Raw genomic sequence first — 24,362 nt, forward strand, 5'->3', positions numbered from 1 at the left:
GACTAATGCTGTTGGTTATTTCATGACTAATGCTGCTGGTTATCTCACGACTAATGCTGCTGGTTTTTCACGACTAATGCTGCTGGTTATCTCACGACTAATGCTGCTGGTTAGCTCACGACTAATGCTGCTGGTTATCTCATGACTAATGCTGCTGGTTAGCTCACGACTAATGCTGCTGGTTATCTCACGACTAATGCTGTTGGTTATCTCACGACTAATGCTGCTGGTTATCTCAATGCCTAATGCTGCTGGTTATCTCACACATGTCGTTGTATCATGACAGATCTGTGTTACCATTTATGTTTACGTAGTCTGTCTACGAGAGATTAACTTGAACCGCACTGTGCTGGCTCAGATTTCTTCTGTCTCTTCCAGTACGGTTCCAGCAACTCTAGTGAACGTGAAACGAGGCCACCTTTGTTTGACTCAGTAGTGTGACAAGGGTTTTATTCTCCCTGCCATTTGGTGGATTATTAGCCTGGCCCCAGATCTGTATTAAACCAACATCTCTCACGATTGTTGTATAGCCTACATATGCAACAGACAAGAATTTGCTAAAGCACATACAGATCTGGGACCAGGCTAGTGGTTTATCTTACATGCCTCAGTCTGTCTACCCCGAGGTAGTCAGCTTACCCTCTCCTATCCAGCTTCTGACCTCTGATTAACAGAGATGACTATCCGGGCCGGCCAGCTCCTGTATTGTTTGGTTTGTAGATAGGTGATACCAGGTATATACAGTAAATGATGAGCTTCATCAAAGGGACTTGGGTTCCACATCAGTCCATCCAGTCTCCATGTGCAGGAGCACACCTAACGTCCATCTCTATCCCACCACATAGCCTCCGCAAGTCCCAAACTAGTTTGGAGTTTTGAGAGTATAGAGAATACTAGCTTTGAGAGTATATAGAACAGTAGCTTTGACAGTATAGCTACTGCCATCTGGGGATATGGAGTGTGAAGTGGGATTTTGTGGTAATGCTTACCCAATCCTTTCAGATATACACAAATACCTAGAGGCGATAAGGGTTGTTTCAAACCCCCCACTTTGGTGTTGCAAGCACTAACCCTAACCCAAGCACCATGCTCCAAGCCAATGAGTCATGGTAACCACTCTCTATAAGTCTCTGTGTATCTCTACTGACTAAGACAAAGTGGCTGTTTGTGTATCTTTATAGGGGACCGATGAGAGTGTTTTGTCCCTGCTGTTGTTGTCACGGCCCCAGAGTCTGAGGAACATTCACCAGCAATTTGTTGGTTCAAACACAAACATCATCATTAGTAACTGTCACAAACCCCTGGACCTGATACAACTTCAATAAGTGGCCAACTTCCTCTAAGCGCCAAACTGCAAGTATAAATGTAAATATAACAGTTGAACAACCCCTAGTCTAGTGTTAGGAGATGGGCTCTCTAACGGTGTGGGGGAAAGGGAACATTGATGTGGGTCATAACGTCAAAGCTGCTTTTCATCCAAACACCAAATATAGCGAAATGGTAAGGACGTATAATGTAGGTACACTCAGCTTGTCTTTCATGTATGTTCACTGACTAGGGCAGGGCTGCCCAACCCTCTTCCTGGAAATCTACCATCCTGTGGGTTTTCAGTCCATTCTAATTTAACACACTTGATTCTACTTATTAGCTGCTCAACAAGACCTTAACGAGCTGAATCAGATATGCTAAATTAGGGTTGGACTGAAAACCTACAGGACAGTAGATCTCCAGGAAGAGGGCTGGGCATCCCTGGTCTAGGGTAAACCATAGGGCCTAGGCCACATCCCCAAAACATACAAATCAGTCTTGAATCTGTTTTTTAAATTTATTTGTTCACAAAGTACAACAAAAATTCAAACACAAACGCATTAGATTTACATTCAAGAACCAATTTATTGTGAGCTATCTAACTCATATGGTAGTAAGTTCAAATAGGACTTCTGTCTTCAGCATTTCATCTTGTTATTCTGGACTATCCCAAATATAATCCAACAGTATGGAATTAAAATAGTGTACAGTAATTACACCCAGATAGTGCACAGTATAGCCAGGTAGGAGTGTTGATGGCTCTGACACATAAATTGAATGAAAGTAGCAAACCAATCATAAGTGCTGTTCAAGCACAGTGCACAAATATCACATTATGTAAACAGGGCGGGATTATCGAACGGGCACGTGACAAAATGTGTAGAATTGCATTATAAAACTGCACATGTTGAAATGCAGAAAGTTAGCTGTATTCTCCTCCCAAACTATATATTTTTTGGGGCCCCGAGGCCCAAAATGCATTAGTCCGGCCCTGGATGCAATGCACTACCAGCAACCAATAAACAGTCAGCTCTTGCTGCCATCTTCACTCATAATTGGGTTTATGTATGATAAAATACATAAAATAGTTGAAGGAATTAGCAAATGAATGAGCAGGTTCTGAAACCAGTGTGCCGAAACATTGGTTCATCAATACAATACATATCTGGGAGTATTGTGAAAAATAGCTTTTCATTTCATCAGGCCATTTAAATCCAATCTGTCTGTTTAGTCAGTGAGGTACAAAAGGCCCTTTGTGCCATTCATGATCAAATATCGAGTCCTGCCACAATATATACTGTAGGCTATTGACTAGTCTTAGATCACAGTTCAGAGTATTTGCTGTTGAGGCTACGGTGAAACCACACAGTGATTCAAACAAAGCGGCCTGTTGTGATTGGCTGATTACACCTGAGCAATACGAGTTGACTACAACTCATAGAGGACCTGGAAACGCAGCGTTCAGTTATGTGATTGGCTGTGAGTGATGCCATGACTACCCATGCCGTAACCGGTCATAATCCCACTTACATGTTTATGCTACATTTGAGGGGGCGCAGGTTGCCAGTGATATAGCGCGGAGTTGGCATGCTGTGGCAACAACTGGCAAAACACTGCAGGCGTTGTATACACTACAGACAGAGTGAAGCAGTAAATCAAGGATCTGTTTTTAGAAGGTCTCACAAACTTAAACTCTGCCCCATAGGATGACTATGTACCATAAAGGCTATGTGTTTGTCTCAACCCATATGAACTGGCATGACACACAGACCTTATTCTAGAGCCATGTATTTAGATTTTTTTTAAATGATATTGTTCTAATTCTAGACATTGTTACATAGCATTATAGACATATTTCCCATGTAATGTAAATGGCCGCTAACATGGCTGCCATGTATTGTTGTCTCATGTAAATGCATCATAAAGCAGAAACCACAATGTCCCAACTGTCTAAATACATGGCTCTACCTTATTCTAGTGAACATGAATGTGTCTGTTCAGACATGCGATCGTGGAAAACAGGCCTTCTAGTATTCTTTTCTATAGACATCCATCTGTCTCCTGCTGCACCAGCTAACAGACAATACATTTGGCAAGATATTATGAATAGCAACACGAGAACCAGGGTGGCAAAATTTCGGGAACTTTCAATAAATTCCATGTTTTTCCCAAAATCCCAGTTGGAGGATTCCCAGAATCAGTAGGGGAATCAGGAGGGGAATCAGACGGGAATCAGTACGGGAATCAGTACGGGAATCAGGAGGAAATCTGGAATTCTACAACCAGGATCTCAGGAAAATCAGGGAATTTATCAAAAGTTCCTGGAATTTTGCAACCCTAGAACAGAACAGAGGGATACTACTTCCATGAACTGTAGTGTTAGCCTTCACAATAATGAAACATGACGTAATAATACATTTTTTGTTTCAGCACTTAATTCAGAAGTGTATGAGAGATTGACGTAATTTAGAGGTGGGACTTGGAAGTAAAATGTAGGTTGAAATACTTTCTATTTACCGTTCTGTGTAACTCAACATAACTTCAAGTTCCTATAATAATAATAAACGAATAACTGCGTGAATATCTGGTAAATGTTTACTTTAAAAACCTGGCTTCTTAGCAGTTGCATCTCTGAGTTGCGTCTGGATGTTGATACAAGACTTGGCCAACATAATCAGTACCAAAACAACAAGTGTGTGTGCACGCTGAAGACAGGAGAGCAAACATTTCTGTCTGTAGTTTTGGAGTGTTGGTGTCTGAGGGGTGTGTATGTGTACGTGTGTGAGATGGGGTCAGATTCGAGTCAGCTGATGCCAGAAACTGGATGGCATGAAGCTCTCCATCTTGTCTGCGAAGAAACCCAGGGGTGTGAAGAGGGTGCTGAAGAACTGAGGAACAAAACAAAGTCATTTCAATACACCACATTCAATAGCCTACAACCCATTCAGAGATGGGGATATATACGGTTCTATATGCAAAAAATATGATTCTGAGATAATTGGCTGATTCCGAACCCCCAATGGTTTGAATGGTGTCAGCAATTTTTATGTTGTATTCTTTAGAATTTAACAACATGAATTGGGGGTATTTAGAGCACTATATAGTTGGGCTCCCGAATGGCGCAGCAGTCTAAGGCACTGCATCTCAGTGCAAGAGGCATCACTACAGTCCCTGGTTTGAATCCAGGCTGCATCACATCCAGCAGTGATTGGGAGTCCCATAGGGCGGCGCACAATTGGCCCAGGGTCGTCCGGATTTGGCCGGGGTAGACCGTCATTGTGAAGGTTAGGCCGTCATTGTGAGGGGTAGGCCGTCATTGTGAGGGGTAGGCCATCATTGTGAGGGTTAGGCCATCATTGTGAGGGTTAGGCCATCATTGTGAGGGGTAGGCCGTCATTGTGAGGGTTAGGCCATCATTGTGAGGGGTAGGCCATCATTGTGAGGGTTAGGCCGTCATTGTGAGGGTTAGGCCGTCATTGTGAGGGGTAGGGTGTGAGGGGTAGGCCGTCATTGTGAGGGTTAGGCCGTCATTGTGAGGGTTAGGCCGTCATTGTGAGGGTTAGGCCGTCATTGTGAGGGTTAGGCCGTCATTGTGAGGGGTAGGCCGTCATTGTGAGGGTTAGGTCGTCATTGTGAGGGGTAGGCCGTCATTGTGAGGGTAGGGTAGGGTAGGCCGTCATTGTGAGGGTTAGGCGTCATTGTGAGGGTCATTGTGAGGGTTAGGCCGTCATTGTGAGGGGTAGGCCGTCATTGTGAGGGTTAGGCCGTCATTGTGAGGGTTAGGCCGTCATTGTGAGGGTTAGGCCGTCATTGTGAGGGTTAGGCCGTCATTGTGAGGGTTAGGCCGTCATTGTGAGGGTTAGGCCGTCATTGTGAGGGTTAGGCCGTCATTGTGAGGGTTAGGCCGTCATTGTAAATAACGATTTGTTCTTAACTGACTTGCCTAGTTAAATAAAGGTTACACATAGGGAGGATAAATTAAAGTGGGAATACCAGCAGAAGCATGGTGACTTGTATTGAGGGCAGGGGGCACGTTAGAATGTACCCTTCATCTAAGTCTGAATACCAGCAGAAGCATGGTGACTTGTATTGAGGGCAGGGGGCACGTTAGAATGTACCCTTCATCTAAGTCTGAATACCAGCAGAAGCATGGTGACTTGTATTGAGGGCAGGGGGCACGTTAGAATGTACCCTTCATCTAAGGCTGAAACCAGCAGAAGCATGGTGACTTGTGTTGAGGGCAGGGGGCACGTTAGAATGTACCCTTCATCTAAGGCTGAATACCAGCAGAAGCATGGTGACTTGTATTGAGGGCAGGGGGCACGTTAGAATGTACCCTTCATCTAAGGCTGAATACCAGCAGAAGCATGGTGACTTGTATTGAGGGCAGGGGGCACGTTAGAATGTACCCTTCATCTAAGGCTGAATACCAGCAGAAGCATGGTGACTTGTATTGAGGGCAGGGGGCACGTTAGAATGTACCCTTCAGCTAAGGCTGAATACCAGAGCTTGCATCACTACTAATACTAGGGAAACCAGGTGTAATTGTATAAAATGCTCTCCCAAAACAAGTAAGCAAGTACAGATAGGAGACCCATAACCCTTACTGAGGCCTCTCCCTCTCCAGCATAACCAATAGAAATCATCCACGATCACACATCTGAAATATGTTCAACCCCAATAGTTCAATCCACCATAAACAACACTTTGTGTTTATGAAGCAATACATTCGCGAGGTGAACAGATGGTTTTGACAGGATGTGGGAAGCAGCATTGTTCTAGTATGTGGAACTATGACCAAGCATGCCATGTAATGGGTCTCTCTTCCCCAGTTCTAACCCTCACTTAATAGATACACAAACTGGGGCTGGGTGGTATCCAGATGTTCATACCATTCTTGTACCATACTGGGGTATACGTATAGGTGCCTGAGCAGTGGAGCAGCTGGACACAGACTTTCAAACTAGGGCTGGGTGGTATCCAGATGTTCATACCATTCTTGTACCATACTGGGGTATACGTATAGGTGCCTGAGCAGTGGAGCAGCTGGACACAGACTTTCAAACTGGGGCTGGGTGGTATCCAGATGTTCATACCATTCTTGTACCATACTGGGGTATACGTATAGGTGCCTGAGCAGTGGAGCAGCTGGACACAGACTTTCAAACTAGGGCTGGGTGGTATCCAGATGTTCATACCATTCTTGTACCATACTGCCTGGGTGGAGCATACGACTTTCAAATAGGTGCCTGAGCAGTGGAGCAGCTGGACCCAGACTTTCAAACTAGGGCTGGGTGGTATCCAGATGTTCATACCATTCTTGTACCATACTGGGGTATACGTATAGGTGCCTGAGCAGTGGAGCAGCTGGACACAGACTTTCTAAATAGGGAAACGTATGTTTTTGCACCCTCACCTTTTTACCAGAAAATGATCATGATGTGTTGGGTAATGTCATTTCCAATGATTAGTAATATTTCAAAGTAGTCTGTATTAAAATAGATATGTCCATTTTATATATGACACTGTATAATATTTAACAGATTGCATTTTGGGCTCCCAAGTAGCGCAGCGGTCCAATTGGCCCAGCGTTGTCCAGGTTTGGCCAGGGTAGGCAGTCATTGTAAATAAGAATTTATTCTTGACTGACTTGCCTAGTTAAATAATGGTTAAATCAGTAAAAAAAATATATAATAATACAATTTGAACCCATTCTCCATTGCCTCAAGATGAACGGTATTGACCAATAGAAAGTCTTCACTCCTGCGTGCTCTGTGATGTTCCGTAAAGTTACAAAGCACTAGTTGCACCGCTGGTGTTCAATATGACCTGCTAAATATTTATTTACATCTATTTTGTTGCGCTGTCGTTTCATTTATATTGTTGTTTCATGTCAGAGTGTTTGGTCCAATGGTGTTGTTACATATCATTTTCATTGTATAATTTCCTGGGTGAGCCCCATATGCCAGCGCACTGTGGTCACTTCAGAGTTACAATGTAGCCAAGCTTAGTCTGTATGCACCTATGCCCAAATGAAAAAGCACAGGATATTTGTATCACCATAAAACAGCTCTGCTTGGTTTGGTAACTAATTTCGACCAAATAAGCAATTTCAACCCTCTTCTCATCAAATATGTACGGTGCTGTTCAATTTAAACATGTTCATGGAGACGGAGCTTCAAACGATGGCACCAAGCAAAGTCCATGTCGGAGTTGAAGCGGAATACTAGTGTGCTTGCTGAGACTACACTTTTGTTAGTCCTCATACTTTTCATGGTTATTCTGTTTATATTCTCCTCACAGTGGTTGTTGTTCAAAAAGACCACTATTAAACAGAATTACAATTTTAAAAATCATTGATAGTAGTTGCAGGCTACAGATTTGTTCAAACGTAAAACCGTGTAATTTTCACTCATCTTAAAAAAGGCAAGATTCTCAAGGTAGGCTACAGTAGAAAGATTTTTGTTCTCATAATTCAGATTCAGTGTTTAATAGTCACATGTACAGGATTGCAGGTGTGATTGCAGGGTACAGTAAACATCTTAGTCATACATGTTGGAGCTCGGACACTAAGTAAAAATAAAACAATGAAAATGGTAATACATAGAACAACAGAAATAGCACGATATACATCATAACTGTAGCAATGATGAATGAAATCAGTAACGAATCAAAAATGCATGGTTCTAAAAACCAAAACGCAATTACATTACTTTGTTTCTATTCATCAAATTAGGCCTACACAATAACAAAATATGCAGGCTGTAAATGAGTAGCTTGTGAAAAAATATTTTTGTATTTTAATGGCCTCTAAATCAAACTGCTCAAATATGACCCAAATATGACCCATATTACAGGAGCTACATTTTATTCTTTCTATTGTAGATTTGGTGGCTCAATTTATTTATTTATAAAAAACTTCCCAGTCCAAATTGGTTGTTGATCATTGTTAGACAACCATTTGCAGGTCTTGCCATAGATTTTCAAGCAGATTTAAGTCAAAACTGTAACTCTGCCACTCAGGAACATTCACTGTCTTCTTGGTAAGCAACTCCAGCATAGATTTGGCTTTGTGTTTTAGGTTATTGTCCTACTGAAAGGTGAATTCATCTCCCAGAGTCTGGTGGAAAGCATACCGACCCAGGTTTTCCTCTAGTATTTTGTGCTTTGCTCCATTCTGTTTATTTTTTATCATGGAAAACTCCCCAGTTCTTAACAATTACAAGCATACCCATAATGTGATGCAGCCACCACTATGCTTGAAAATATGGAGTGGGACTCAGTAATGTTTTGGATTGGATTTGCCCCAAACATAACACTTTAATTCAAGACAAAAAGTAATTTGCTTTGCCAATTTATTTTGCTGTATTACTTTAGTGCCTTGTTGCAAACAGGATGCATGTTCTGGAATATTTGCATTCCTTCTTTTCACTCAATTATGTCAATTATGTTAGTATTGTGGAGTAGCTACAATGTTGATCCATCCTCAGTTCTCATATAACAGCCATTAAACTCTGTAACTGTTTTAAAGTCACCATCATCAAAACAAAAAAATCCCTGAGCAGTTTCCTTCCTCTCCAGCAACTGAGTTAGGAAGGAAGCCTGTATCCTTGTTGTGACTGGGTGTATTGATACACCATCCAAAGTGTAATTGATAACGTAATGCTCAAAGGGCTATTCAAGGTCTGCTCTTTTTTTTATCTACCAATTGGTGCCCTTCTTTGTGAGTCATTGGAAAACCTCCCTTGTCTTTGTGGTTGAATCTGTGTTTGAAATTCACTGATCGACTGAAGTAGTCATTCAAAAAGCATGTTAAACACTATTATTGCACACAGTGAGTCCATGCAACTTGTGACTTGTTAAGCCCATACTCCTGAATTTTTTTTGTAGTTGCCATAAGAAAAGGGTTGAATGCTTATTGACTAAAAGACATTTCAGCATTTAATTTATACATTTGTCAAACAAAAAACAAACAAACAAAAAAATAATTCCACTTTGCATTAAGGTGTATTATCAGAAAATATCAATATAATTCATTTTAAACTCAGGCTGTAAAACAACTAAATGTGAAAAAAAGTCAAGTGGTGAGAATTGTAAAAAATTTAGCAAATGTATAAAACTTCAAATTAAGAAATACCTTATTTACATAAAAGTATTCAGACCCTTTGCTAAGAGATTTGATATTGAGCTCAGGTGCATCCTGTTTCCATTGATCATCCTTGAGATGTTTCTACAACTTGATTGAAGTCCAGCTGTGGTACATTCAATTGATTGGACATGATTTGGAAAGGCACGCACCTGTCTATATAAAAAACAAAACAGGCCATGAGGTCGAAGGAATTGTACATAGAGCTCCAAGACAGGATTTTGTTGAAGCACAGATGTGGTGAAGGGTACCAAAACATTTCTGCAGCATTGAAGGTCCCCAAGAACACAGTGTCCTCCATCACTATTAAACTGAAGAATTTTGGAACCACCAAGACTCTTCCTAGAGCGTCCAAACTGAGCAATCGGGGGAGAAGGGCCTTGGTCAGGGAGGAGACCAACCCTGACAGAGCTCCAGAGTTCCTCTGTGGAGATGGGAGAACTGTCAAGAAGGATAACCGTCTCTGTAGCACTCCACCAATCAGGCCTTTATGGTACAGTGGCCAGACGGAAGCCACTCCTCATAAAAAGGTACATGACAGCCCACTTGGAAACAAGAATCTCTGGTCTGATGAAACCAAGATTTAACTATTTGACCGGAATGCCAAGCGTTACGTCTGGAGGAAACTTGGCACCATCCCTACGGTGAAGCATGGTAGTGGCAGCATCATGCTGTGGGGATGTTTTTCAGCGGCAGGGGGACTAGTCAGGAAAGAGGGAAAGATGAACAGAACAAAGTACAGAGAGATCCTTAATGAAAACCTGCTCCAGAGCTCTCAGGACCTGGGGCAAAAGGTTCACCTTCCAACAGGACAATGACACGAAGCACACAGCCAAGACAACGCACGAGTGGCTCCGCCAGAGCCAGGACTTGAACACGATCAAACATCTCTGGAGAGACCTGAAAATAGCAGTGCAGCAACGCTCCTCATCCAACCTGACAGGTCTTGAGATAATCTGCATAGAAAAATGGGACAAACTCCCCAAATACAGTGATACAAACTTATTTTCCACCATAATTTGCAAATAAATTCATTAAAAATCCTACAATGTGATTTTCATGATTTTTTTCTTCTCATTTTGTCTGTCATAGTTGAAGTGTACCTATGATGAAAATTACAGGCCTCATCTTTTTTTTGAAATGGGAGAACTTGCACAATTGGTGGCTGACTAAATACTTTTTTGCCCCACTGTACATATACATTTAAAAAAATATATATATATTTTCTATTTATTTCCAGAACGTTAACCATGTGTGTTCTCTTTTTTTGTACTGTTCTGTAGTTTCGACCCAATGATTTGTGACAAACTGCAAAACCTGTTCGGATTTAAGTATAACTTTTGTATGACTGACGCCTTTAGTGAGAGGTCTCATGCTTTAATATTTAATAATTTCTGCCCTCTGAATCCATATTCATTATATAAATAGGCCCATGATTGATTTATCAAGACCAGACTCCATGCAATGTCATTCAGTGATATTTATTCCCATAGTAATTTGTTATGGATCCATTAATATATTTAAAGTCCCTAAACTCGGCAAGAGTCTATTACCCTGCTGATAGTTGAAATAAACATCTGCATTTTGAAAAATCATTATCATTATTTTATTAACGAAAGCATTAAGATGTTGATGAAGAAATAGTGTACAGTGTATGCTTTACCCGACATTCTGCAGTTGCATGATGTTTGGAATTAGAAATGTAAAACTTTAGAGTACTTACTACATTGCAAGTTAGGGGGATTTTATTTCCACACCTAGCCCAAGCTATCCTTTTGTAAAGGTTGAAGAGTCTACTGTCCTGCTAAGAGCCCATCATGGAAACCTTGTTTGCACCCATAGGTTTTAGGCCTGCAGTAGGTTATAAAAATCCATGCCTTCTGGGAATGTTTAAAAATCCAGAAGATATGGGTGGAGTAAGAATTTTGGCTGTCAGAAGTACTAAAATCAACTAATGTCAGCCTTTAAATGCTTTATAATCCAAATGTTTAAAGTGCATGTGGGCGACGGAGAGCATTTGACTGTTTTTAATATTAGGGCTTTCAGGAGGAGCGGAAAATTGCATGTCAATTCATAAACCACATGCCATGTAATGGATACATTGAAAATACCGATATGGCACTGCTGTCATTTTTTTGGTCCTTAAATGAAACTGGTATATATTTTTTATTTATCACAATTTTCTTTAACCAATTTTCGTCTTTAATGCAGGGCCGACTGACAAGTTCCTTATTTTTATTTGCAACCAACTTTCTATGGCTTGTTTAAAAAATAACAATAATTTGGAGATGATTTTGTTTCAAGTGAGCAACTGTAATCTGAATAAAGGTAAAACGGATATTCTTGAACATGGGGTGAGACATTATTATGAATTTGTCAATAAAGCCAGTTTGTTATTTATTTCTGTTTGTAGAGGGAGAGAAACCAAAAGCCCACCGTTGCTATTTTTCGAAAACCGTCAGTCCACATGTCAAGTGAAATAACCCCATTGTATTTCAAATCAAATCAAATTTTATTTGTCACATACACATGGTTAGCAGATGTTAATGCGAGTGTAGCGAAATGCTTGTGCTTCCAGTTCCGACAATGCAGTAATAACCAACAAGTAATCTAACTAACAATTCCAAAACTAATATCTTATACACAGTGTAAGGGGATAAAGAATATGTACATAAAGATATGAATGAGTGATGGTGCAGAGCAGCATAGGCAAGATACAGTAGATGGTATCGAGTACAGTATATACATATGAGATGAGTATGTAAACAAAGTGGCATAGTTAAAGTGACTAGTGATACATGTATTACATAAGGATGCAGTAGATGATAGAGTACAGTATATACGTATACATATGAGATGGATAACGTAGGGTATGTAAACATTATATTAGGTAGCATTGTTTAAAGTGGCTAGTGATATATTTTACATCATTTCCCATCAATTCCCATTATTGAAGTGGCTGGAGTTGAGTCAGTGTGTTGGCAGCAGCCACTCAATGTTAGTGGTTGCTGTTTAACAGTCTGATGGCCTTGAGATAGAAGCTGTTTTTCAGTCTCTCGGTCCCAGCTTTGATGCACCAGTACTGACCTCGCCTTCTGGATGATAGCGGGGTGAACAGGCAGTGGCTCGGGTGGGTGTTGTCCTTGATGATCTTTAAGGCCTTCCTGTAACATCGGGTGGTGTAGGTGTCCTGGAGGGCAGGTAGTTTGCCCCCGGTGATACGTTGTGCAGACCTCACTACCCTCTGGAGAGCCTTACGGTTGTGGGCGAAGCAGTTGCCGTACCAGGCGGTGATACAGCCCGCCAGGATGCTCTCGATTGTGCATCTGTAGAAGTTTGTGAGTGTTTTTGGTGACAAGCCGAATTTCTTCAGCCTCCTGAGGTTGAAGAGGCGCTGCTGCGCCTTCTTCACGATGCTGTCTGTGTGAGTGGACCAATTTAGTTTGTCTGTGATGTGTATGCCGAGGAACTTAAAACTTACTACCCTCTCCACTACTGTTCCATCGATGTGGATAGGGGGGTGTTCCCTCTGCTGTTTCCTGAAGTCCACAATCATCTCCTTAGTTTTGTTGACGTTGAGTGTGAGGTTATTGTCCTGACACCACACTCCGAGGGCCCTCACCTCCTCCCTGTAGGCCGTCTCGTCGTTGTTGGTAATCAAGCCTACCACTGTTGTGTCGTCCACAAACTTGATGATTGAGTTGGAGGCGTGCGTTGCCGCGCAGTCGTGGGTGAACAGGGAGTACAGGAGAGGGCTCAGAACACACCCTTGTGGGGCCCCAGTGTTGAGGATCAGCGGGGTGGAGATGTTGTTGCCTACCCTCACCACCTGGGGGCGGCCCGTCAGGAAGTCCAGTACCCAGTTGCACAGGGCGGGGTCGAAACCCAGGGTCTCGAGCTTGATGACGAGCTTGGAGGGTACTATGGTGTTAAATGCCGAGCTGTAGTCGATGAACAGCATTCTCACATAGGTATTCCTCTTGTCCAGATGGGTTAGGGCAGTGTGCAGTGTGGTTGAGATTGCGTCGTCTGTGGACCTATTTGGGCGGTAAGCAAATTGGAGTGGGGCTAGGGTGTCAGGTAGGGTGGAGGTGATATGGTCCTTGACTAGTCTCTCAAAGCACTTCATGATGACGGAAGTGAGTGCTACGGGGCGGTAGTCGTTTAGCTCAGTTACCTTAGCTTTCTTGGGAACAGGAACAATGGTGGCCCTCTTGAAGCATGTGGGAACAGCAGACTGGTATAGGGATTGATTGAATATGTCCGTAAACACACCAGCCAGCTGGTCTGCGCATGCTCTGAGGGCGCGGCTGGGGATGCCGTCTGGGCCTGCAGCCTTGCGAGGGTTAACACGTTTAAATGTTTTATTCACCTCGGCTGCAGTGAAGGAGAGACCGCATGTTTCCGTTGCAGGCCGTGTCAGTGGCACTGTATTGTCCTCAAAGCGGGCAAAAAAGTTATTTAGTCTGCCTGGGAGCAAGACATCCTGGTCCGTGACTGAGCTGGATTTCATCTTGTAGTCCGTGATTGAATGTAGATTTACCCAAGTTCTCTCTATTTACCCAAGTTCTCTCTTAACTCCAGGACCACCGACAGTTTTGTTGTTGTTGACTGATGCAGGACTCTAGTGCCAGAGGAGACTCTCAGACCGAAAACACCTCCATTAATTGCCACAGTTTAGACTACCGATAGATCAGCGCTCTAACTCCCCCCTGTGATAGTGTGGTGCAATGATAGAATGCCACCATCTACCACTAACGGTCACGGCATAAGCTCGTAACTTTTAAAGGAAGAAAAACTGTAGGGCAGCAGTCTCTAAGGTGCAGAGCAGAGTACTGAGTGGTAGCCAGCTAGTAACAGTGACTAAGTTCAGGGCAAGGTACTTGGCAGAGGCCGGCTAGTGGTGACAGAGTACTGATGGCCTGAGATAGACTGAAAAATAGCTTCTCTCTGTCCCAGCTTTGATGCACCTGTACGGTCTCCTCCTTCTAGATGGTAGTGGGGTGAACAGGACGTGGCCAAACTGGCAGAGGTCCTTGATGATCTTCTTGGTCTTCCTGTGACACAAGGAGCTGTATATGACCTGGAAGGAAGGCAATGCGCTCCCGGTGATGCGTTGGGCTGACCGCACCACTCCCTCCAGGAGAACCCGGTGGTTGCGGATGGTGAAATTAACGTACCAGGCGGTGATACAGCCCAACAGGATCCTCTCAAAGGTGCATCTGTAGAAGTATGTGGGGGTCTTAGGGGCCAAGGTTGAAGAGGCGCTGTTAAGCCTTCTTCCCCACTGTCTGTGTGGATGGACCATTTTAGGTTGTCAGTGGTGGGTACGCAGAGGAACTTAAAGATTTTCCCCCTTTCCACTGCGGCCCCATTATTGTGGATGGGGGTGTGCTCTCTCTGCTGTCTCCTGAAGTCTAAGATCAGGTATTTCGTTTTGTTGACGGTTATTTTCCTGGCACCACTCCGCCAGGGCCTTCACCTCCTCCCTGTTGGCTGTCTCGTCATTGTTGGTAATCAGGCACATCACTGTTGTGTCGTCAGCAAACTTGATGATTGAGTTGTAGATGTAAATGGGTGAAAAGGGAGTACAGGAGAGGGCTGAGCATGCACTCGTGTAGGGCCTCTGTGTTGAGGATCAATGTGGCAGAAGTATTGTTGTCTACCTTCACCAACTGGGGTTGGCCCATAAGGAAGTCCAGGATCCAGTTGCACAGGGTGGGGTTCAGACCCAGGGCCCTGAGCTGAGTGACGAGCTTGAAGGGCACTATCGTGTTGAAGGCTGAGCATTCATATTTTTGGTTGTTGTGGATTTTACCCCCCTTTTTCTCCCCAATTTCATGATATCCAATTACGATCTTGTCTCATCACTACATCTCCCCAACAGGCTCGGCAGAAGCGAAGGTCGAGCCATGCATCCTCCGAAACATGAGCCAACCTAACCGTGCTTCTTAACACTCACCCGCTTAACCTGGAAGCCAGCCGCACCAATGTGTCGGAGAAAACACCGTTCAACTGATGACCGAAGTCAGCCAGCAAGCACCCGGCCCGCCACAAGGAGTTGCTAGAGCGCGATGAGCCAAGTAAAGCCCCCCCCTGGCCAAACCCTCCCCTAACCCGGACGCAACCCTACGGGACTCCCGGTCACGGCCGGTTGTGACACAGCCTGGGATCGAACCTTAACTAGCCTCTCAAAGCACTTCAAGATGACAGGAGTAAGTGCTATAGGGCGATGGTAACTGAACTAAATGACTGTCGCTTATCTTGGGTACAGGAACAATGTTAGACATCTTGAAGCAAGTAGGGACAACAGACTGGGATCGTGAAAGATTGAATAGGTCCGTAAACACTCCAGCCAGCTGGTCTGCACATGCTCTGAGGACGTGCAGACCATGTCATACTCATGTCGGCCACGGAGAACAAGAACACAGTCCTTGTGAGTGGCGGTGGCCCACGTTGGCGGTGGCCCACGTTGTCGGCTCTGAGTTTTCCTTGAAGCGGGAGGTGGTGGTGTTTCGCTTGTCCCTTTATAATCTGTGATTGTCTGAAGTCCCCGGCTCATACGCCTCGTGTCCAAGCCTTTGAATTGCGACTCCACTTTGTCCCGGTTGTTGCGCCTCGGATTGCCTAATGGAGGGCATAGCTGGTCTGTTTGTACACTTCCATGTTCCCAGTCACCTTGCAGTGGTTAAATGGGGTGGTTCGTGTTTCCAGTTTAGCACAAATATTGCCATCTATCCATGTTTTTGGGTTCTAATCGTGACAGTGGAAAGAACATCCTCTATGCACTTCTTGATGAACTCAGTCACCGAGTCGATGTGCACATCAATACAATTCTCAAAGGCAGCCCGGAAGATTTCCCAGTTCGCGTGATCAAAACAATCTTGAAGCATAGATTATGATTGCTCAGACCAACGTTGAACAGTCCCCTTACCACTAGTATTTCCTGTTTAAGTTTCTGGCTATAGGAGGTGTCATGACATTGGCCTCTTTGGGTATAGCAAGCTCATCCCCCTCTCCCTGCCTCCCCCTTGCCTCCTTCAACTAGGCTGCTGTGGTCAGAGGTCGTAAATTCCTGAGAAGACCTCATGGACAAACAGTTATAGAGAGTAGTTTTTCATGGAGAACGAAGGAAATCCTTCCACCTCACAGAACTTGAGGTACGAACAAATTTCATGTTCCAGAGAAAGTATAAAAGATCGGTGAAGAATCCAGCTACGAACTGGTCCGTTTGTCACAACTTGGGAAGCTCATGGGAGACGGTGTGGCCACATTACCATAACGCTATGTATATAATAGCCCCAGATATAAGGTTTACATCTAATTGCTGTATAAGATGAATGGATGAGTAAGATACTGTTTACACAATTTTACAATGTGAATTTGGACTGTTTAATGAAGGAAAACTCAAAAAGGTTATTGGATTTGAACTAAATCAGAGGACCGCCCCTGAGCCCTGGGACAGCCCTTTTCTGCCATTCCAAATAAAACTAATGTCACTTTGAACTATCCCCTCTAACCAAGACAGAGAGAGAGAGGGACGGACAATTCTACGAAAGACAAACTTTTCACCAGCGATCAAGACGACACACTGAGCGTATATATATATATATATATATATATATAGCAATTGTTCCCGAATGAGTGAGTGTTCATGTGTAAAGGATAAGCATTTCAATTGTTATAGTAATCATTAACTGTAGTGACATCTTAGTCGACCTCCACTCCCCCTTTTGTCTAACAAGCCGCCATGCCGGTTTAGCCCACTAGGTCACATTCTCCTATCATTTCATGTAACCACATTTACCGTGTTTGTTTATGCATTTCTGTGAATTACTTAGTTAGTAATAAATAAATGATTTAAAGACAATTGATGTATGGATGACTCATAGTGAAGACTGGGTTCGTGCAGATAACCAACAATTTACGACATTTGGAATGAGACTAACGTGAGGTAAAGTAAATAATTCATTAAATCGAAGACTCATTGATCAGATAAAATATCTGAAAAGTTATTTTAGGAAATGATAACTTTGTAATCTGAATATTTTTCCTTGGTGCCCCGACTTCCTAGTTAATTAGTTACGTGATTAATCAGTTGATCGCGTAATAACTAATTAAAGAGAATCTTCAGTTAATGATAGTAAAGACACGACAGAGGGGAGCAAAATGGAGGTGTGATCTGATTTGCTGAAGGAAGGGGGGGGGGCAATGCCTTATAGACATCCAGGAAGGGGGAGTAGCAGTGGTCAAGAGTGCTCGATGAGCGAGTAGCAAAGGAGATGTGTTGATAAAACTTAGTTAACCTTTTCCTCTTATTTCCTTTATTAAAGTCCCCAGCTACTATAAATGTGGCCTCAGGATATGCAGTTTCCAGTTTGCACAAAGTCCAGTCTACTTCCTTGGGGGGGGGGGATATGCACGACCGTGACGATAACAGAGATAACAGAATAAAGTTAAGAATGTGGCCAGGATAAAACATTGCAATGAGGAAATAACTCATGGTGTGATTGTGGTAACGTACAGGAACACAAATCCTTTTGTTCTCCCGATCTGGAATATTTCACCATCAAATGCCGAGCACATTACCTCCCGAGTTTGGCCTATCAATCGATCACTGTGGATGGGATTGTCAGGGGTGGAGCAGGATATTTTTGAGAGTCACAGAGTTGGTAGGATTTCACACCTATCAATTCATTATTGGGGGAGGGATTTTCAGGAGAGTAGATTAGTAATCTAGTCATTAAAACCCTTTTTCAATATTATTTATTGTGGCAACCCCCCCTCCCCCAAAAGAAAGAGTTATGTTCTCTTAAGCAACCGTGTAGAATTGTAGGTTTCATTATCATTATTAAAATGTTATGGGGGAAGTCCCATGGGTATACGGTATTACCGGCAGCGCACACAAGGGCCGCTGTTTATTTCCAAAGATTTGTACAGATTTTTTTTACTCACAAAGAAAATTTAAGCAATAAAGATCTTCATCCAGGAGGGGATTGATTGTCTCTACTGTGACCAAGAATCTGGATTTTGCAAGAGAGTCACTTAGCTAGCAAGTTAGCAAAGCAAATGCATAGCTGGAGCCCTGAGCTGGAGATAACTATCTTAGACCCCCCCCAAGCTTTAAGGTGCCCCAAACAGTATTGAAAATCATACCGTTGGTATTTCAAAATGTATATGATATACTGCCCAAGCGTAACATATACACACACTCCTTAATGAAGCAGAGGAAATTGTGCAAAACACACAGTCTCAACCTACAGCGACAACACCACACAATATGATAACATAGGCTAGTCTTTATGCCTAATACAACAATTGGAATGTATAATGTCTATACTTCATGTTAACATGGTTTTTCACATTCAGGTAGACAACATTATAGACTGCAAAGTACTGACTGCAAATTTTCATCTTGAGTGTGGTCTTCACACATTCCTTGCTGAAGTGTATTTTGGCAAACTATTTGCTTGCGTTTATAAAAACAAGCCTTTTGGTAAACATTTCAATAGTCACAGGTCTACAGACACGTCCACCCAGACTCAAACAGAACAGGGTGTCATGACCAAATGCATAGCTGGAGCCCTGAGTTGGAGAAAATGTATTTTGCACACCTAAGATAGTTAAGCAAGGGTATAGCACGCACCCCTCAAGCTTTAGGCTGCCCCAAACGGTATTGAAAATCATACTGTCTGTCGGCATTTCAAAATACCCTGGTATGCAGTACATACACGGTATACCGCCCAAGCCTACAGACTCAACCCTTAATGAAGTAGGGGACTGTAATGAGGAAATTGTGCAAAATACAGCGAAGACACCACACAATATGATAACATAGGCTACTCTTCATGCCTAGTACAACAACTGGAATGTATAATGTCTATACTTCACGTAACATATCAACCCAATGGGTCATGGTTTTAAGATATCAGCACAATTGATCATTGTTTTTCACATTCAGGTAAGCGACATTATACAAGACTGCAAAGTTGTGACTACGTTTTCATCTGGAGTGTGGTCTTCATACATTCCTTGTTGAAGTGCATTTTGGCCAACTATTTGCTTGTGTTTATAAAAACACGTCTCTTGGTAAACATTTCAATAATCAGAAATCTACAGACACGTCCACCCAGACCCAAACAGAACAGTGTGCAGTGACGAGCAGTCAGATGTTTCAAAGTGTTTAAAGACACTCCATCAGATAAGATTTACAAGGAAACAACTTTCTCTTTCGTCATAACACTCAATCACCTACAGTGCCCTGCAAAAGTATTCATCCCCCTTGACGTTTTTCCTATTTTGTTGCATTACAACCTGTAATTTAAATGGATTTTTATTTCATGTAATGGACATACACAAAATAGCTGAATTTGGTGAAGTGAAATGTAAAAAAAATTACTTGTTTCAAAAACATTCTATGAAATAAAAAACACAAAAGTGGTGCATGCATATGTATTCACCCCCTTAGCTATGAAGCCCCTAAATAAGATCTGGTGCAACCAATTACCTTCAGAAGTCACATAATTAGTTAAATAAAGTCCACCTGTGTGCGATATAAGTGTCACATGATCTGTCACATGATCTCAGTATCAGAGTCTGCAACATCACTAAGCGAGGGGCACCACCAAGCAATCAGCACCATGAAGACAAAGGAGCTCTCCAAACAGGTCAGGGACAAAGTTGTGGAGAAGTACAGATCAGGGTTGGGTTATAAAAAAATATAAAACTTTGAACATCCCACAGAGCACCATTAAATCCATTCTTAAAAAATTGAAAGAATATGGCACCACAACAAACCTGCCAAGATAGGGCCGCCCACCAAAACTCACAGACCAGGCAAGGAGGGCATTAATCAGTGAGGCAACAAAGAGACCAAAGATAACCCTGAAGGAGCTGCAAAGCTCCACAGTGGAGATTGGAGTATCTGTCCATAGAACCACTTTAAGCCGTACACTCCACAGAGCTGGGCTTTACGGAAGAGTGGCCAGAAAAAATCCATTGCTTAAAGAAAAAAATAAGCAAACACATTTGGTGTTCACCAAAAGGCATGTGGGAGATTCCCCAAATATATGGAAGAAGGTACACTCTGGTCAGATGAGACTAAAATGTAGCTTTTGGCCATCAAGGAAAACGCTATGTCTGGTGCAAACCCAACACCTCTCATCACCCTGAGAACACCATTCACACAGTGAAGCATGGTGGTGGCAGCATCATGCTGTGGGGATGATTTTCATCGACAGGGACTGGGAAACTGGTCAGAATTGAAAGAATAATGGATGGTGCTAAATACAGGGAAATTCTTGAGGGGAACCTTTTTCGGTCTTCCAGAGATTTGAGACTGAGACGAAGGTTCACCTTCCAGCAGGACAATAACTCCAAGCATACTGCTAAAGCAACACTGGAGTGGTTTAAGGGGAAACATTTAAATGTTGGGCCCAGTCAAAGCCCAGACCCCAATCCAATTAAGAATCTGTGGTATGACTTAAAGATTGCTGTACACCAAGGGACCCCATCCAACTTGAAGGAGCTGGAGCAGTTTTGCCTTGAAGAATGGGCAAAAATCCCAGTGGCTAGATGTGCCAAGCTTAGAGAGACATACCCCAGGAGACTTGCAGCTGTAATTGCTGCAAAAGATGGCTCTACAAAGTATTAACTAGGGGGGGTAGTTACGCATGCTCAAGTTCTCGCTCAAGTTTTTGTCTTATTTCTTGTTCGTTTCACAATTTAAAAAAAAAATGATCTTCAAAGTGGTAGTCATGTTGTGTAAATCAAATGATACAAATCCCCCAAAAATCTATTTTTAATACCAGGTTGTAAGGCAACAAAATAGGGAAAATGCCAAGGGGGTGAACACTGTACGTCTGAAAACTGAAAACATCATCCATCCTGCATAAGATGGAGAGAGTTACAAAGCACACATTGAATTAGGCAAGTCTCTACTGACCAACTGCCGCCAATGATAGGTAGCCTATTTTTTGACAGTATTTTATGTTTTTTTAATAATAAAAGTTCTAAACTTGCTTTGTGAGTAGTGCGTGACCCTAGGGTGGTAACACATACATTCTAAGTGATTTCAAATGGGTCTTTCTCCATTCTGATTGCTTAATACTGTTCAATTCAATTTCCTGCATTTCCATACATTTTTGCATTTACTGCACTTATTTGGGGGGAAAAATATGGGGGGGGGGAACTAGGCCTTATTTTTAACCAACAATTGCAATTTGACTTGCGATTTAGGTCTTAACACTTGGGTGAACTGTAGGAATCATGGAAATAGAATAATCATTCTAATTCTATAGTTAGAATATAATAGTGGGCACTTTGTATACAGTGTTGTTTGACATGACAATGAATGAAAATGCCAGGCAGGAGTTATTGTGACAGGGTAAGAACCAACGTGATGGTCAGTGTTTCATCTGGGACACTATAATCTTTGGCACTATTAGCTAGCTACGTTTGCTCTGACTCAGTACATTTATTAGCTAGCTAGCCAGCTAACTAACGATTAGAATTAGCGGCTAACACGATTTAGCTTAGCTAAGAAAAGAGAAACTAGATGTTTGCAGATGTAAGAAACGAAGTGTAATTATAGAACGCTTGTGGATTTATATTAAGTAAATGTCATCAAAATTGTTGCATGTGCTTCATTGACGATGCAGGCTGAACCCAAGTGTCTGGTGGTCAAGCAACAACAAATGCGCTCCTTGAGTGATAGGGGGCGGGGCGAGGTATGTGAGGAAAGCGGCATGGAGAGATGGAAAGATGGGGGATGACTCAAGTTTTTTTTAAATGTTTTTTATTTAACCTTTATTTAACTAGGCAAGTCAGTTAAGTACATTTTGTTTTTTACAATGACGGCCTTCCCTGTCCAAACCCTCCACTAACCCAGACGATGCTGGGCCAATTGTGCGCTGCCCTATGGGACTCCTTATCACGGCCGGTTGTGATTCAGCCTGGAATCGAACCAGGGTCTGTTGTGATGCCTATAGCACTGAGATGCAGTGCCTTAGGGCTCCCGAGTGGCACAGCGGTCTAAGTTGTAGCAGTGTAAACAATAAAAATGGACGTTACACACGGAATATCACATTTAACAAACAAATAGTTATAGAAGGTAAAGTAAAAACCCAAACCGGTCCATTCATCAATACCGGTATATAGTAAAATATGGTATACCGCCCAGTCCTAGATGAGGACAGCTATGGCTAACATGTAGTGTGACTAGGAGTAGATTACAGCTGTCATGTAGCGGGAATAGGAGTGAATAAGAGGAAGCCAGGGGGCGGTTAACCTCAGAGAATGGTGGGGGCCTGGCCGTTCTTCCCTCCAGCCTCTGAGGCTTTCATGTAGTGCCTCTCTCTATCTGGCCCTTACACAAACCAGGCTCTCCACCGGGCTGTAAAAACCAGGCTCTCCGCTGTGATGTAAAAACCAGGCTCTCCACTATCTAGAGGTAGCCTTTCCCATAACAAAAGTCTGAGCATGAGACGGTCTCTGAGGGCTTGCTTTTACCCAGGCTAATAGCCCTGCTGTGTAAGGTGAGAGCTAATAAACAGGGCCACTGTAAACAGAGGATTAGCCTAGTGTGAGAGAGGGCCTAGCCAAACAAGCTAAAAACAGAAATGCAGAGTCTGCCACACGTGTCTTATGAAAACATAAGAAATGGGATTAAATCACATACATTAAAACATGTTGGTCTCATGTTTCATGAGCTGAAGAAAAATATCCCAGAAATGTTCCATACCCACAAAAAAAAAACATATTTCTCTCCAATTTTGTGCACAAATTTGTTTACATACCTGTTAGTGAGCATTTCTCTTTTGCCAAGACAATCCATCCACCTGACAGGTGTGGTATATTAAGTGCACCTTGTGCTGGGGACAATAAAAGGCCACTAAAATGTGCAGTTTTGCCCCACAACATAATGCCACAGATGTCTCAAGTTGAAGGGAGCGCAATTGGCATGTTGACTGGAATGGAATGTCCACCAGAGATGTTGCCAGAGAATTTAATGCTCTTCATTTCTCTACCATAAGCCGCCCTCCAACATCGTTTTAGAGAATTTGGCAGTACGTCCAACCGGCCTCACAACCGCAGACCACGTGTAACCACGCCAGTCCAGGACCTCCACTCCGACTTCTTCACCTGCGGGATCATCTGAGACCAGTTATCCGGACAGCTGATGAGGAGAATTTCTGCCTGTAATAAAGCCCTTTTGTGTGGGCTAAAACTCATTCTGATTGGCATGGCCTGGCTCCCCAGTGGGTGGACTTTGCCGTCCCGGGCTCACCCATGGCTGCGCCCCTGCCCAGTCATGCGAAACCCATAGACTAAGGCCTAATGAATTTATTTAAATTGATTGATTTCTTTATATGAACTGTAACTCAGAAAAATCATTGAAATTGTTGCATTTATATTTTTGTTCAGTGTATTTCCAGCAACCAACCTAGTCATGAATTTTGTAAAGTTCTGCCTACAGCCTAGTATGAAATGCAGTCGTAATGCTGAGGCGGCATTGGCATGCACTAACTACGCTCTTAATTAAGCTCTTGATGGTTGCTAGGCAGCGCCCGTTACTACTATCCTCCTGCCAGTTCTAAACTTTGCGAGGAATGTCACCTCACCCGTCTCTTCACATAGTCCACCAGAGTCACTGTTTTCTTAACCACAACTGGATGGATCCATTAATAATTACTGGGGGAATAAATATCACTGGTTGACGTAAATATTGGAATAAAGTAGGCAAATGCAAGTGGAAGGAATGAAGAAGGCGAATGCAAGTGGAAGGAATGAAGAAGGCAAATGCAAGTGGAAGGAATGAAGAAGGCGAATGCAAGTGGAAGGAATGAAGAAGGCGAATGCAAGTGGAAGGAATGAAGAAGGCAAATGCAAGTGGAAGGAATGAAGAAGG

At 42.8% G+C, this 24,362-nt stretch overlaps 1 protein-coding gene across 2 annotated transcripts in view; it reads right to left on the reverse strand.

The window, feature by feature from the left end:
• Positions 1-1,811: 1,811 nt before the first annotated feature.
• LOC135540317 (suppressor of tumorigenicity 7 protein-like) overlaps positions 1,812-24,362 on the reverse strand; it is a 35,924-nt gene continuing 13,373 nt past the window's right edge. Inside the window, exon 15 of one of the 2 annotated variants that reach the window (XM_064966904.1) lies at positions 1,812-4,196. In XM_064966904.1, coding sequence (XP_064822976.1) covers positions 4,101-4,196 — 96 coding nt within the window. In that variant the 3' untranslated portion in view covers positions 1,812-4,100. Of the gene's footprint in view, positions 4,197-21,624; positions 23,597-24,362 lie in introns of those variants that run through there. The other variant, XM_064966905.1, reaches the window with a different exon arrangement.

The sequence above is a fragment of the Oncorhynchus masou genome, chromosome 5, assembly GCF_036934945.1.
Source record: "Oncorhynchus masou masou isolate Uvic2021 chromosome 5, UVic_Omas_1.1, whole genome shotgun sequence".
Classification (NCBI taxonomy): Eukaryota; Metazoa; Chordata; class Actinopteri; order Salmoniformes; family Salmonidae; genus Oncorhynchus; species Oncorhynchus masou.